Consider the following 17,702-nt stretch of genomic DNA (forward strand, 5'->3'; position numbering starts at 1 on the left):
CGACACAACCCAGAGTCCCCAGGGCAGGTGCTAACTGTGCAGCCTGCTGACATCAAGATCCTGTCTTCCTCTTTGCTCACACCTTAAAAATATAAGAATATATAGTCATAGCAGCTGTGGATGATCAGCCACTTTTAATACAGGCTAGAAACCAAAGTTAATATTTATATGAATTATCAGCATAACAATGATTTGGTTTCTAAATTTATTTCAGCTTCAAGGAAGAGACTGACTCAAAAAATAATGTTTACTATAAAAACAATTTCTGTAAAGCAAATTTTACATACTCTGATCTTCCAAGTGAAACATGAACTGGGGGGAAATAATACATGTTGAGTCAAAACTTGTTATTAAAAAAAAAAAGACAGTCAATAACTGACACTCAGCATTGTGCAACAGTCCAGCCGTCCCTAATGGGAGCTGGCGGCCACTCTACCTTTGCTCGTTCCCCGGGTGCACTAGGCACACTGGACCACGCTCCTCGGTGGCCAGTCCATGCAGGGCCTCTCACTTCATCGGCACAGATCCCAGAACGGATCCCCCTCTGACCTTTTTAATCTCAATATTTACGTGCATCATATAATAGGTGTGTGCACTCTCACACTTTCCCGTTAAATACCACAGCTTAAAATACCAATTTCAGCATAATTCTTTCATTTGAGACTAAATGTTCTATGAAATGAATGTTTCCAAGTCATTTAAATATGGTTCTATTGTGGTATGTGTAACAACCACCTAAATACTCTACTAGTATAGTTTCCTCTCTCCTTTAATAATTACCACCAGAAAAAAAATACTGATATAACTTCTAGCTACTTAGGTAAATGAAAAAACAGGATTCAAAGAATCAAATGAACAAAAACATCAGGCTACAAATGAACACAACATTTAGTCATCATACCTGAATATCCCCAGAGAAGTTGTTGTGCTAGAATATAATTAAATCCGTTCTTAGAAAAAGCCAGAATTGTCACAATTTTCACATGATGGCTACAGGAATTATTCTGTATCTTAAGATAACACAGTTTGCAGAATCTTACACATCATTATGTAAAAGAAAAGCCATAAACAAAACTCCAAACATAGCACAATGTACATTTAAGATTTAAAAATCTATTTCAATACGAACTAAAACCAAACTGTTACGCATTCCTACCATTTGTCTGACTCAACTTTTTTTCCATTTATTTCCTCCAAAACCCATTGACCGGCTCCTCTAACTTCTGACTGTCACCCATTTGCTCAGGTAACCTAACACAGAAATAATCTAGACCTGTAATAGGAAAAACAAAACAAAACAGAATCATCATTCCAACTCTGCAGCTCTGGCAAGTCACTTAAATCCTTCAAATTCTTTCAGCTTCAACGTCTCCACCCCTCAAAGGAGGATGACGATTATTTCACAATTGTGAAGAACAAATAAGATACTGAAGATACAAGAGATCCTGACTCACAGGCACAGTGCGGGGATCTGCCTTTTTGTCCTTGTCCCTGCAACACCATCCCACCTGGCCCAGCCGTGGAGGCTTAGCATTAGCTTGTCACCCAGGCACTGGGAGTACAAAAGAAATAACAGATGGCCCCTGCTCTCAAGGATTCGTAGTCTGGCACAGTGAAAACGTGCCTGTGATCAGGCAAAGGGGAGCACATGGACTGCGACAGGGTTCGGGAGTGAACAAGAGATGGCCCCTCAGGTCTGCGGGGCCGGGCAGGGCCGGAGTCGGGAGAGTGGGAAAGGGAGCTGCTTGGGGGAGGTGCGTGGGCTGAGGGTTAGAAGATGAAGGAAAGTCACAGGGCGAAATGGAGGAGGAGCCAGTAGTCTAAGCAAAAGGAACACCGTGTGCAAAACACAGGTAGGAGAAAACCTTCATTCGGGTAAAAAAAATTTACCAAGCACCCACCTTGAAGTGGGCGCTGTGCTGCACGGCGGTGACAAATCTCACAGGGCTCTGGTCTCACAGGGTGCAGGGAACTCAAGTTTGTCCATCTGCACGCGCCTGTGGTGACGAGAACAGAAGAGGGACACCGAACGAGTCGGGGCCAATCACGGGACGCCCCGCAGGCCACACAAACAAGACCGCGCCTGTCCCTAGTTAGGATCTGCTAGAAACCCGTGAGCGGGGCAGGCGGTGATGAGATGAGGCGTGTGGGCACAGTGACGTGTCCCAGAGACAGAGTGCCTGCAGCACAGCCAGGGAAGGTGCAATCCCCAGACCCCGGAGACCGGAGAGCAAGGATGGTGAATGGCGGGTTCATTCCTGGGCATGGTAACGGGCGCCTTTCCCAGGAGGAAGGATCGGGCAAAAGGAGAGACAGACGCGGAGAGAGGATGAGGACCCCAGCTGGGAGAATGCCGACGATGAGACACCTAAGGAACTCCAGGGCAGAATGATAACAGCTGTCGTTTCATCACCATTTCTTATGAGCAGGTAGCGTGTTAAACTGTACACGTTCTGTACACATCATCCGATCTTCAGAGAAATGCCTACCATGACTAAAATATTACAATTGAGGTTATCAATAAGCTGCCCCACTGCGATAATGCAAACTGGATAAAATTCAGTTGGTAAGTTGTGACTGCCTGCCATCCTCCACTCAACCCTTATTCTCATTTCATTCCACTTGTAAGAAAGCAATATTGCATTTCATGTAATTGAATCTTGAGGGCCCCAGATATACTCTTAATGGAAGCATGTTCCTGGACTACCATGATACTGATGAGGAAAGAGAGGCTCAGACAGGTTGGGTAATTTGTTCAGTCACACGATGGAGGAGTCGAGTCTGAGCCCAGATTTGTGCAGCCACAGAGCCCAGGCTGTAACCACTACACTGCACTACACTGCCCCTCCTGAGACTGGGGTGACAACTGAAGGTATGGAGACCACTACATATGCGTGACAGTGGATGCCTGGGGGTGAACGAGTATACTCGAAGAAAGTAAGGAACAAAATGAGAGCTGAGCAAGGAGTTCCTGAACTAATCCCATTTAGGGGGTAAGCTGAGGAACGGGAATTCACAAATAATTCTCAGAAGCAGGCAAAGAAGTATAAGGACACCGAGAGAGTGGTATTATCAAAGCCAGGGGGTTCAAAGAGGGAGTGACCAATACTACCAAAGCTGCAGGGAGATCAGGTAAAAAGAACAGAACATTCCACTAGATTTAATAATTTTTAAAAAGTCATTAACTGGTGACCTCAGTCAGGCAATTTTATTGGAATGATGTAGAAGCAAAAGTCCATGTGCTGTGATAACAGATGATGAGAAAGTACAGACAACAAACACACGCCACTCCTTCCAGAAGCTGGACTATGACGGGATGCAAGAAAGCGAACCAAAGTCAAGGTCTGTTTTGTTTTCCCCCAAACGGAAAAGACGGAAGCGTGTAATTGCAAATGGGAAAGAGGCAACAGAGGTAAACGGTGAAAGTACAAGTAGTAACTTAATGCTTAGCTCAGAATTTTAAATGTGAAACAAGTGAAAGGTAAAACTACCACACAATGAGACAGATTTTGCTTGGGCTACGGAATTAGAGAAATACCCATTGCAGAGAAAAAAACTTCACACTTCAATTGTATGCAGCAGTACTTTCAAAACTGGCCAATCAGATTTTACTGATAATTGGTAAACAGAAGTCCACAGTGCTTTGTGTCAGCAAAACAATCACACAGTCATTATTTAGACCAAAAAGCATCCAGTGCTGGTAGACATCTGGGACGTTCCCTACCATAGGAAGGGAGCTACACAGACGTAATACTCTCGGCCTCTCGCCTCCCCACTCGTAATTCCCCACCTGCTCACACACCAGAAAGAGGAATGACTTATCAACCAGTCAGGGTGAAGAGGCTCTGCCCCCGCCCAGGGAGACTCGTGGGGCAGGGCGTACCCGGGAAGGAAACCCGAGGTCTCCCAGTGCCCCTGCGACTGGCCTGGCGAGCTCACCCGCTTCTGGAGGGGTCACAGCACAAGTCCACCACGCGCCGCAAGCCAGGAGCCCCGCTACCAGGATTATCAGTAACACAGGGGAGACGGGCGACGTCTACCTGCTGGATCCTTCTCTGTGCATCTCTTCACTGACGTGGCTCTCAGGAAAGCAAAGGTGTCATTTATTGGGTCCACATCAGCCCCTACACATGTTTCATGTTTAATGTTCCCAAAACATGGCAATAAAGTAGTATCAAAAACAAATTTTTGTCTGGAAACAATGGTATAAAAGCAATAGGGAAGATACCCAGGAAGCAGTTACCCATCACCCATATGGCCAGATAAAAATACTGGAAAGGCTAGAGATCAGGATTATTAAATAATCACAAGGGTGGCAGGCCAATACTTAAATCAAGATAGGAAAAGTGACCACGAAGCCAACTTCTGGGGTAACTGAGCCACAGGTTACAGGCAACAAACACAGTGAAGATGTCTCTTCTAGTGTAACAGTCAAAAAAAAAAAAAGAACCAGGAACCAGAGATAAAACATGGTGTTGGTATGATCCCAAAATAACACAGAATCAGAATCCACAGTAGGTGAGAAAATGAAAAGACACACAAAGTGGGAAGACTCAGCGTTATAACAATGTCAAATTACCAAAGTTAAGAGTATATAAATTTAATTTGTCCCTAAAAATATTACAGTAGGTACCACATCCATCTAAGGCCAGAGAAGCAAGTTGTGGCCATGTTCTGTGCTACAGGGTACTTGAACATTTTGAGTAAAAGCAGTATGATTCTGCTGGTTTTCTACCCCTTTTACCTGATTTGATTCTGAATAACTTTTGACTGATTTCCAAACCCCTATCTACCTCAGAAACTACTGGCCATTAACAAAAACTCTGTCTTCAAAAGAAAGTAAAACCACACAATGAAATAGCACAGCCATGAGAAAGGATGATCTACAACTGCGTGCACCAACCTGGACGGATCTCACAAACTCTGAGTAAGTGAAAGCAGCAGACAGAGTGCACACTGTGATTCCCCCACAGGGAGTACAATAACTCACTGAATCAATCGGTGCTATTAAGAGTCAGGGTCATGGTTACCCTTGAGTGGACAGGACTCTCACAGAAAAGGCAGCCAGCAGTCTCTGGGTGTTGGCAGTCTTCTGGTTTTGATCTGGGCGTGTTCAGTTTATAAGACTTCATTAGGCCTACATTTAAGATACGTATACTTTTCTGTACGTACATTATATTTCAATGTAAAGTTTTTATGTAAGAATGTAATAGAGAATTTGAAAAGTAAGGATTTCTAAAACTTTGGAGCAAAGAATGGCAGAGTAATAGGAATCCACGTGTAGACTCCCAGAAAGGCTACTCTGAAGATGACAATTCCCAGTGAAGGAAGGGATCTCGATCTCGGGAACAGCAGTGTCCCAGGGACCCCCTCCCGGTTCACAGCCGCACTCCCTGCAGCGTCACTCTGCTCCACCCTGAACTCGCCTCCCCCATTCCAGCTCCTTTCCCTTCTGTTTACATGAATGAAGCACAATCATTACCTTTGAAAAGAAAACAGCATATAGTATAAGAGACACATGACAAAGAATATGCTTTACAACCTCAACTAGTAGGACAAATCTAGAATTTTTCAGGCCAATATCTAACTTAGAAAAAGTTCAGGCAACAGTCTTACAAGAGAAAGGATGCTCACCAAAGTTGAAAGATAATACTAAACAGAGCCATGGTGATTATTTTCCCCCAATTATTCTGTCTTTTCCTAAAAAGGATTCCCAATAAAGGACACCCAGCCTTTGCTACGACCCCAGGAGTGCCCTTTCCTGGCCCTGCTGCAGAGGTCGTTTTGTCAGCCTGCATTTCCTCGACGCTGCCCCAGGACAGCCACACAGAACTGAGGAGGCGGGTGGTGTGAGGACCGAGCAAGGCAGACGACCTTCTCTCCGCGTACGCGCCCTCTAACCCACAAGAGCACCCTCACCACCGCACAGGCTACAAGGGATGAGGCTGGGGGCACAAATGGAAAAGAAACGGGGAGCACTGAAACCTGTAAAGCACTGCGCACGTGCCAGGGATCACGTCCATAAAGGCACACCGCCAGACCGTGACAAGAGACTTTTAAATACAGTATCACATTCGGATTCTTTTAGATGTCAGAATCCAGCATTGACACATCTTAAACTACAACAAGTATGTGAAGTTGAACCACATGGCACTGCTGAGTGATAACGTCTACAATGGATAACTAATAATTTCGTATTGGTTCAACTTAATAGGAAACTTACATAAACTGTCATTTTTATAAGTACATATATTAAAAAAAAAAAACAACAACTAAACAGCTATAATACCTCGGGTTTGGGCAGCTTCCTTTAAAGCAGACAGAAGGTGAGGCTTCAAGTTATCCAAAATAAATTTTCCTTCGAGACCTGGGAAAAGGGACCTGAAAAGTTAAAGAAACACGGCAATTTTAATCTTCTAACAATTCTAAGATACAGAAATTCAATCTCATAATTTCAAGCCAGTTAAATGTACTTACTATTTTACATCAATTATAAGGCACACATCTAATCATACTGTAATACTTTTTGATCAAGTATTATCCAGGCTTCGCTTTAAGACATGAGGACATCATGCACCATATCCAAAGCCAGAAATTGTCTAAACTTCTTAGAATAAAATTCATTTTATTTTCTGAAATGTCAATACACACCCTGAGTTATAAAGAATTACTTAGTATAGTATTTTAATTAATTTAAATTAACTTCATCAAAATAATTCATTTTTGACTAAGTATAGTTACTATTAGCTCTTTATAACCATTCTTCTCTGTGTTCTGTTATTGGAATTTCCAAGAAAAACAACTGCTTGGACCCGCTCTCTAACTGGTCAACATCTGGATGCCTTTCACCTTAGAATGTAAAAATGTATCCTTTCCTATTTTAACAAAGCAGCTCTGCAAAAGTCACCCTAAGGTAACATCCACACTGACAGCTGAGGAATTTCACAGCAGCCGACTGGAAGTGCGGGCAGGGGCAGGAGGTGGGGTCCGCGCATACCTGGGATAGTTTTCTGCGCTTATATAAACCACATCTTGATCGGACACAGACGAGGAGAAAGGGACGAAACTTCCGTTCTGTAGGGGCAGCAGCTCCAGCCCCAGCAGCTCGCCGTAGGCCTGGTCGGAGAGCACGAACTCTAGCAGGTGCAGCTTCTCGGCGGCGCTGGTACCGCCCAGGTGGGCTGCCTTCCGCAGCACCTGCCGGGTCCACGCAGGCGTCACCTTCCTCACAGGCCTCACGCTGGACACCGCGAGCTGAACGGCGGCGGCCACGTGGGCCGGGACCCTGACGACCTGCTTCCCTGAGCTCTGGAGATAGCTGAGCACGGACCTGGTGCATTCCAGACTCTCGTCCAGTTCCGAGAAGCACGCCTGCTCCAAGGGGACCCAGTGGCCGCTGAGGGAATACAGGACTGCGTGCTGGAACAGCTCGTGAAACAGAGGCTCCAACACGGGCTGCCAGTGCGCCGTGGCCCGCTTGACGTCGGGCCACAGCTTGTAGACGACGTCCACCGACAGGGGCAGGTCGGGGCTCCTTCCCGCCTGCAGACGCTCTATGGAGTCTAAGATCAGAGTGGCGTAGGCTCTAGGCACGACGTTCAGGACGAGAAGCTCGTTCCACAGGGCGGCCGGGTCCCTCCACTGGTCCAGCTCTCTCCATTTGATGCTCCTGCGATTGTCCGTCAGGCCAAAGAAGCCACTGATGTGAACTGGGAGGCCTGTTTTGCTTTCCTCGCCAGGCGGCAAAGGAAGGAAGCAGAAGGCTTTCCCGGAGAACTCGGCCGCTGCTCCTCCCTCCTCCTCACCTCTGCTTGACAGCAGCATGGCTATTCCAATGACGGGGATGAACTTCAGCTCATCAGCCAACGCATCCAGCCTACTACTAATCCCGCGCCCACCCACGCCGTTACACACCAGCCAAGACGTTCTCTGTGCACCCCTGGCACTCTCATCTTCTAAAACTATATTTATAGGGTACGTGACACAGGTTATGCTGTTGCTGGGAATCTTCTCACAATAGTTACCGATGGCGGCCCCCAGGATCTTTATAGAATCCGGCCGCTCCTGTGTCGGGGCTGCAGTTTCACTAGCAGTCACTCTGAAGACCAGCTTCTCTGTTCCATCGGCCTCGCGGACGTGTAAGGAGATGTCCTGCACACTTTTCAGGAAGAGCAGCACCGTGTCTGCATCTGCCCTGAAAGACTCAAACAACTCGAGAACCTTCTGCTTATTGTAGAGGTTACTACTAAGCTGGGAGGGCTGTAGCCGAAGGGGGAAACGGAAAAATGTTCCTGGAAAACTGCCATTTATAAACGTCTCCTTCGTGCTTCCAAAGATGCCAATAAATGGTGCAAACTGGTCTGAAAGTTCGCTAATTTCTCTGCTGTCATCTTTGAGATTCCAACATTGGCCTGATTCATGTGGACCAAAAAGTGTCTGATGAGGATCTAACATCCCAATCTGATCACCACTAAAGATACAAGGAACATCTGTAAAGGAAAATTCAAGTCATGATCCACTCTGAAATTTAAAGGACAGTTGTAAGCACAACTACAATACATAGTTACTATCAGATATTACACATGAAAAAGCATGAGCCACAAGATGACTCTAAACAGATTTATCTAAAAACAATCTAAAGCTAGCTTTGGAAGTATAATTCTTTGAGCACAAAAAATGATTTCTCTTTTGATTCAAGAAGTACCAGGCATTGAGAGACTTTACGTGATTGTTGTGAAAACCTAAGATATACCTTCAAACACTTATTAAACAATTAAAATACGTAAAGAGAATTTGGATATTTACGCTCTCCCCATAGCCAAGTGAACCCAATTAAACAGAACAGAGTTGCAGCCTATGCTCAAACTAAAACTTCAACCACAGATTCTCTGAGAAAAGAGGGAAGGGAAAGAACACAGATGATCAGCAAGCACCGCGCCCTGGAGCGAGTGTGAAATGGGCAGTGACTTGAGGGCCTAACCTTCACACAAGACACAACTCCGTGAGGTCCACCTCTAATACGCATGGTCACTGACCACAGCCTCAGGTGTCACAACCGCCGACTCCTAAGCTCTCGGGTATTTTAAGTAGGAAATGTTACATCCACCGGCCCAGCCACCACGTCCACCAGCAACGCCGGTCCACGGCCCCCTCATCCACACTCCCTGCTCCACTCCCACTATTGAAACTATGTCAGGGAGGCTCCTGATGGTTGTAAAGCAGGACTCAAGAACTTCGCAAATCCTCAGATTAGGGAACAGCACCCCGGGTAACACTGTCCCACATAAATGTGCTCGTTCTCCGATAGCGAACAAATCCACAGTGAGAGCAGATGCTGGCCATAAGGGGAATCTCTAAACAATTCACTCCTGTACAACTGGCTCCATGCTTATGCAACTCACGTGTGTGCCCCCCTAAAATTTAAAAACTACTACATGACACAGATGTGAGGAGTAACTCACAAATAGTTGAACACATGAATATTAATATTTGTATAACTGTTATATAATGATTTCATCAGTGTTATTATATAACACATAACTAATATTACTTAACACAATATCATACAATATATCATAATAATGTAAATGCAATTTAAAAAATAGGCTTACTAAAAGTGGGCCATAGTGATGGTGACCCTATATCCCACTTGCCCAGGGCAGTCCCAATTCAGGCCAGTGTCTGAGAATAATACCACCTCTTTCACTCTCGGCAGTGTCCCAGTTTGGGCAATAAATTATGTGCCACTCTAGCTACAGCTACAGCTCTGCCAGCTCAACCCTCCTTCTCCTGCAAGTTCAAAATGCACAAACGGTTTCACACTAAACGATAACAAGTGCTAATTTCATAAAAAAGTTTTATCACAAAACTATAGTAAATACTAAGAGCTCTGATTTTGGAAGAACAGCCATATACCCTTAGAGGTGTCTACCCTAAGAGTTTCAAGTATTTCCTACTATAACTATGAATCAGAAACCTCATATTCTTTCTAGATTCCAAGCATGATTTCAAAGTAATGGTTAAAATACTCGTAAGTTTAAAGAGAGTAAAATTTTTATGAGGAAAGTGAGAAACCAGAGTCATTTCAAAGGTCCTCCCCTTGGCAGTTATTCAATACCACTGGATAGTATACTTTCTTCTTCCTGTTATTTAAACCTATGTACAAGAAAATCTGTGAAAATCAGTTTGCCTGACTCTTAAAAGATTTGCAGTGTAAAAGTTTTTAGAGTAACAATTTTGTGTAGGCTTTCAACAGCTCATGTAAAATCTCAAACCTCACATAAAATGACTTAATATACTACACTGATTCCACCGGAAATGATGGCATTAACTTTTGCATCACATGATGAAGATCTGGTACAGTTACCATGGTAACTTGAGAAAACACAAGACGCACTGATATTTCATTGATATACTTCTTGCCACTGACAGAGAATTTGGGAAAAATGCCTTTTAAAACAGTATCATCTCTGAAGTTAACCCAATAAAGTACAAAATACAGGCTAAAATAATTTTCAGTCTCAAGACTGAAAAGCCAAACACCATACCTGTTATATGATAGACAGAATTAAACCCAATTCCAAATCTTCCAACCTTCAAAGGGTCGTCCTTTTTCCTGCTCCGTGCTATTTCCTGAATGCCGTGCCAGTCCTCTGGGGTGAAAACCGCATTGTTGTACACATAGAGAGCTGGCCCTGGGCATCAAGAGGCAGGTGTTGAGAAAGAAGGGAGCCTGGGTGTTCACTTCTCTTACAATAACTTCCTCTACATAACATTGCTTATTTGATGGGAAGATGGAAAGAACTGAACGGAGTGACTGACTGAGCATTACAGTTTGGTTGTTTTCACATTAAAAACAGAAATTACAAATTAATGGTAAAAATTACCAGCAGAAGAAATATAGTATTGTTGACCAAAAATCCAAAAAGGAAAAATTATGGTACTTAGATACTCAAAACACAGGGCAAAGAAGAAAATTAATCACAGTGCACTACTTTTAAATTTGTTCCTAAATAGAATATTTATTTATTTTTGTGAATGGAATTACCTGTAAATGTATAAGAAGACTAAAGAAACCTTGTTAATATATTATTTCATAGGGTGAAAAATAACCCTTCTCATGTGCCTATGAATTCAAGCACAGATATGGGGATGCTGGCCACAGTTTGCTTTACAAAAATGGCGTGACTGCTATTTGGAAAATACTCAAAGTGGGGATATGAAAAGGCCAAGACTGCAAGGCTTTTGTAGGAACGATGAGCACGTGGAGGCTGCCTCTGCTAAACCCAGGCCACAGGGTGTCCTCGGACACAGCAGGGAAGGGCCCGGGGGAGCCCCAGGTTTCGCCACACACCTTCACTTGTACCTCTTAATTAACCACATCCTTGAAACCCTTAGTAAAGTGAGAAACTGGGGAAGATCTCTGAGTTTTCTGCATCGGATCTGACATTCTGAGTCTTTTGTCATCTCATTACATAAAAAAGAAACAAAGGGCTTCCCTGGTGGTGCAGTGGTGGAGAGTCCACCTGCCGATGCAGGGGACACGGGTTCGTGCCCAGGTCCGGGAAGATCCCACATGCCGCGGAGCGGCTGGGCCCGTGAGCCATGGCCACTGAGTCTGCGCGTCCGGAGCCTGTGCTCCGCAGGGGGAGAGGCCACAACAGTGAGAGGCCGGCGTACCGCAAAAAAAAAAAAAAAAAAAAAAGAAACAAAAACAAGTTGAACTCAAGAGTTCTCATGTACAACACTAAGTGTCAGTAAAGGGAAAAAACTGTGACCCAAGAAGATGACACCAGCCAAGATACCGCTCATGTCTGAATGCGAGAGAAAGACCCTCAAACACCACAAGCACGGAGGGCCCTCAACAAACATTTGTTAATTAAAGAGATCACAGATCATGTCCACTTCCTTCTGTATGTGCAAGTTTTAAAAAATTGTCTAATCTGACGTCACTTTAAAGAGCCTCTCTCTAAGTATGCTCACGCATAAACTCAGGTAAATAATCTTGTTTCATAATTTTTTCTTTTAATGAGGTGAAGTCAGGGCTGGAAGGAAGAACTCCTAGACATGGGAGAATTGTGAAGCAGAATACTTCCAGGATCTCTTCCTGTCTACAGTTCTACAGTACGCTCCCCAAATAAGGATGACACCAGACAGAAAGCATTATGACACACACGATCTCCTTCAACCCTCAGAGTGACTGGGGGTGGACTACGTTCTCGCCACTCCACAGGGGAGCAGGCTGACGGGCAGCCAGCCTCAGAGCCCCGCTCAGGCACAGGGGGGGAAACACGAGGGGCAGGCCTGACTGACACTCGACACGCCAGCACCCCACGGACGTGGACCATGGGGAGCCCCGTGCAGGATCAGGGTTCAGACAAAAGTCCCTCATATCTACACGGGGTATCTTTCAACAATGACTACATTAAATCACAGACTCTCAGAGCCAGGAAACCAGACTGGTTCCACCCTCTCACCGAACAAATGAACAATGGGGGTGAGCTGACTTGCCCAAAATCATGAAGGGGGCAGGAGTCAGGGCTAGAATGAAAACCTCCTGACATACTACGTCTCATCCCATCTCCTTATAGAATTTTTAAAATGCGCAGGACTTCAGGAGTCCTTACGTTGGTTATCGTTTCTTACTGTCTTTACTTTCATTTTCCTTACTCCCTTCTCTCCTTCAATCTTTCTTCTCACCCTACTTCAAAATAATTCAAGGGCATTCTCAAAGCACAAAGTAATACACAAAGCCACAGCCTCTAACTTCTTTCCAAATGCAGAGAAGTGTTCTATTTGTCTCGCTAATGATATAAATGCTCACAAGTTGACTGAACAGAATAAGAGGTTTATGTATTTACATTGCTTATTACTCTGAGTTTCAAGATTTTTATTCTTTGCTCTGTAAAAAACACCAACTAGCAGAGACATCTGCCCACAAAAAGCAGAGAAAAACATCTCTTGGAGTTAAACACGCCAAAAAGTGAAGGACAGGTGGTAACTTGACTGTTCATTAAACACTTAATTGTAAATCACTAAAACTCACCTGTTAGTACATAAAATAAAACTTGTCCATAACTAATTATTAATTCTTACCCTGATATTGTGCCATATCTTTTGACCAAAGAGTCTCTGTTCCATACTGAGTTTCATCATATAAAAATTTAACTTCTGTGGCCCCAGCATCTTCTGCATTCTGAATTAATTCCTAGTCAAGAAATACACCAAAAAATAATAATATTTAATAAAACAGTAATCTACCGCCCATCTTTGTATTTACCTATAATATTTAAAAAGTAATTACACATAAGTAAAGAAAACCCACTATTTGCGTCGTGAGCGAGGTCTTTGTACATCCTTAGGGTTAGCAAGTGCTGATGTGTGGTCCTTCCACATTGCTTATTGTGTAGATCTGTGTGCCAGCCAACTCAGTATAATTTTTCTCCCTTGGATATCTTAGTAGAATTCGACATAGTTTAGTCTAACGTAAAGAACAGGTGACAATGTCCTGGATGAGCTCTGAATTAGACCAAACCAAATCAAGGGGTTATATTTTAAATGGATGGGTCTTTAGACACAGAATAATCCACCCTGAATTAGCACACTCGTGAACCTCTAACTTTGGGGGGCACTATTTTTTACTTTCCCAGCACCTGGAATCACTAACGGGGGTGGGGGGTGGCAGGGATGGGCAGGAACTGCAGAGGGCGTACACTGATACTACAGCCATGCCGACAGCAAAGCCTTCATCAGAGCGGGTGACACAGCACACCGCCTGCATGCAACAAGATAAGCATCAGACTGAGTGCGGGAACAGTGTGCAAATGAGAGCTGGTTGTGACATCAGGTGGGTGGTTAGTCCACGCCGTGCACACCAGAAGGCTGGGGACAGTTATCCCACATGCCGTTCAACCCCAAACACGAACACGTGACCACGCTTTTATCTACCTCCTCATCAGCTACAAAGTCTTCCTGTTTACACAACTTCCCATTTCTCATGGGATTTTTAAGACCCACTCCCACCCAATTTAGTCTAGTAGAATCCCTAAAAATTAGCAATCTTATTTACATTAGGGTATACTATAAAATAATATTAAAGGTAGAAATAAAAATTAAATAGGTAGCAAAATGCAAGTTTCACTTACAGGATGATAGCACTTTAGAGGCTGGATCTTGCTTTCATCTGGATAGCTACCTGAGACTTATGTGTATTTTAGGCAACAGAGATGAAGAACACAAGATAACATCCCAAGTCCCAGATTCCAACTATCAGAGTCTCCAGTTGAACAAAAAATACGATGGGGCCCTTCTTCTCAGGGGATCTCTTTCAAACTGATTCTGAGAAGAGGCAATACATGTGCCAATTTGCATAACATCTTGAGCTAGTCACTAAAATTTCTCTGGATCTATTTCAGCAAAACATCATACAAGGTGGTGGCCTAAGTCTAGGTAATTCTAAGATTCCTATTACATCCAAAATGGTAGAATTCTACTAAAATATCCAAGGGACAAAAATCATACTGAGTTGGCTGGCACACAAATCCACACAATAAGCAAAGTGGAAGGACGACACATCAGCGCTTGCTAACCCTAAGAATGTACAAAGACCTCGCTCACGACCACTGCCTTGTTTGCCAACAGGATCTCTATCACTCATTTTTGAATTGATGAGGCCCTACTAAATCCTATCTTAAATTCATTCTGTTCACCTCTCTCTACCCCCATAACCCAATAATGACACTCTTCCCACCTTCACTTTCCCAATATCTCAATATAAAAATGGCTTTCAAATTAGCCTTCTGTGAGCCACTGATGCCTGTTCTCAAAGATGGACGTAAACTGCCCCCGTGCCTCATCATATTAAACTCCCTAGGGTACAGCACTTCTCAATCGGCGCCTGCCTGAGTATGACTAATACTTAAGGTAAGCTAAACTGACCTAGTGCTTATTCTCTAAAATTTTACCATCTAAACTATAAAATATAGTAAGAGCTAACATATTGAACATAATAAACACTAAATAATTAGAGGAAATGCATAATAATTGATCTACTTATACACTTAATTAAGGAAGTTTATTAAGCTTAAACACAAAATCTAACTTTTGCAGTATCTTCCATTTGCATTCTTTTATCATTGTTCAGTTTCTTTTTTTAATGAGTGTATTCAAACTAAAAGAATATATCGTAAATAGAAATACTTAACTAAAACAATTATCCTTTTAAATAAACTCTCCCAAAAAGCAAGCTTCTAAATCTAGGGGAGTCAAACAGGCATGGGTTCATGGCCCCTGAATGTGGGTTTTGTCTTATTTTATTTGGTCGGCTGGTTGGTTTGTAATGCCCCTGCACAATGTTTTACATAAAATTCATAAAATTACATTACATAATTACATAAAATTACCAAATAAATGTTCCTAGAGCAACAGTGCATGTCTACAGCACACTGCAGCTTAGGGGGTTCCTTTGCCTCTGAAACCTCACATATTTACATGGACTGCATCTCAAGCCATCCCATCCAGCACATGCACTGAAGGTACAGAGGGAAACAGACACAGCCATTCAAATCTAGACAAAATTCTAAAATGTAAACACTAACAGGCCTGGTAAGTAATACTGCTCCGTCTCGTTTTTATCAGTGTAAATGCGCACACGCACACACCCATGCCTCACCTTAAGAATCTGTCCTCCTTCCGGATATCTTCTTAAAATGTCCTTGAGGAAATCAACCAGTGGGGGAGTTGTTTGACCAAATCGACCTGAGAACACGTGTAAAACAATTTAGAAGAAAGTCCAGTCCTCTGGCCTATATCAACGTGTTATTTGGTTCTGAGACACAATGAAGTTGTGCAAGTTCTGACTTCACACACTTCACTGCAGCCCTCTGGTACGAGGGCTACTGACTAAACAGATTCAGTACAAAGTAAAGCAGATTCAATTTTATCAAATCTCAAGATTTTTAATTAAACTACAAATTAGGTTTTTAAAAAATGTTCAAACATATACCAAATGTCACATAAGATTATTAATTTAAAAATAAAGAGCATGGTGGGGTGTTGCTATTTTCCAAAGCAAATGAAATAAATGGCACTATTTTGTGGGTGCTTTGCCACTAAGTAATAAGCCAGAGATTGTGGTGCCTGTTATGACATCCTTAATAGTCGCAAACTCAACCAAGGTTCTGAGTGTTTTGAAATACGGCACAATGTCTCAATGGCTGCCCAGTTCAAATACCCTAAGTCTCTCCTAAACTGGAGATTCTCAGAACTGACCAACCAGGTCACCTTCAGACAGGTGATGGCAAAGCGTAGGGAGCATGGGGGAAGGGAAATAATTTCTCAGATGCACAGAATGAAAATACATCTGTTTATAAGTAAAAAAGAAATCTGTGCTTAAGGCAAAATCATCACTATGAATTTATCTGCATCATTTTAGTACAACTACCCACCACAACCAAGCATCCGCAGGACCCTGCCCGCAGACCACTCCACCCAATGCATCCTTACAGCTCACTGGCTCCGCCCACACCTGTGTTCCTCTGGCCCTGACATCCCCTCATCACATCCAAATGTTATGTACAGTCATTTTATTTTTAAAACATAATCTTTATGCGACTAAAAATGGAATTTACTCCTGGTAAAGTCAATGTTATACCTCCCCCTTTTAAGCCTTTTGATTGAAGGTTTACAAAAAGATGACAATTTTGGGAAGTCAGATCTCCAATCCTGATCCAGTCAGATAACTGAAAAAAGAAAATAAAATTATGAAAAGCAATATAGTTCCTAATTCTGTAAGTTCAAAACTTTACCTCATTTTTTTTCACCTAAGAAATGTTTGTTTTACAAAACAGAAATAGAGTCACAGATGTAGAAAACAAACCTACGATTACCAGGGGGGAAACAGGGGAGGGATAAGTTGGGAGATTAGGATTGACATGTACACACTACTATATATGAAATAGATAATTAATAAAGACCTACTGCATAGCACAGGGAACTCTACTCAATACTCTGTAATGACCTATATGGGAAAAGAATCTAAAACAGAGTGGATTTATGTATATGCATAACAAAAAAAAAAGAAATATTGTTTGTTAAGTGTTCGTAGAAGGAAATAAATTGTTCTGGAGAAGTGAATATTCCAGAGAACAAAAATTTAGTCAAAAATTTTATTTAAAAATGTAAATGCTTTTTCCTTAAATAATTACAAATAGATAAAGATATATAGATTCTTCTTTAAAATAATTTTTAAAATTTTATGGTGAATCAGGATTATCAACATAAACAAAATCATTCTTTTGATCAGCATTTCCAGAGAGTATTACTCAGAACAGAGCTCCATGGGATTCGACAGATATTAGAGGACCAAAAAAAAAAAGCTTTAATAACTTGGTTTTTAGGGCATTCAACATATTAATATTATGGTAACCTCCTTTAAAAGGATTATACTAGTGGTATTTCACAAATTTTAGCAGTAATTTTTTTTCATGTATTTTGAAGAGCATCTTATAAGATACTGTTCCTAGAACTACACTTTGGTAAACTGCTTATAGACGTTGTTATAAAAAAGCTATGATGTGAAAGGAAGAGACAAGTGAGGACTCCAACCTCTGAAGCTGCTTTGGTCTATGATTTCCCCAACCGGCTTTCCTGAAAAATGCCTCAATATTTGTTTTCCTTTCGGTGACTGCTCTGTTTCCCACAAA

General features: G+C 42.6%; 1 protein-coding gene across 2 annotated transcripts in view; it reads right to left on the minus strand.

Annotated features, from left to right (window-relative positions):
• SACS (sacsin molecular chaperone) overlaps positions 1-17,702 on the minus strand; it is a 69,969-nt gene that overhangs the window by 15,519 nt on the left and 36,748 nt on the right. For both annotated transcript variants that reach the window (XM_081215052.1, XM_081215053.1), the window contains 6 exons: positions 16,652-16,739; positions 15,671-15,756; positions 13,096-13,207; positions 10,548-10,694; positions 6,998-8,489; positions 6,290-6,381 (listed from right to left, as the gene is read on the minus strand). In XM_081215052.1, the coding sequence (XP_081071178.1) occupies positions 6,290-6,381; positions 6,998-8,489; positions 10,548-10,694; positions 13,096-13,207; positions 15,671-15,756; positions 16,652-16,739 (2,017 nt within the window). The remainder of the gene's footprint in view (positions 1-6,289; positions 6,382-6,997; positions 8,490-10,547; positions 10,695-13,095; positions 13,208-15,670; positions 15,757-16,651; positions 16,740-17,702) is intronic.

The sequence above is a fragment of the Mesoplodon bidens genome (assembly GCF_964165515.1).
Source record: "Mesoplodon bidens genome assembly, chromosome: 17".
NCBI classification, from domain to species: Eukaryota; Metazoa; Chordata; class Mammalia; order Artiodactyla; family Ziphiidae; genus Mesoplodon; species Mesoplodon bidens.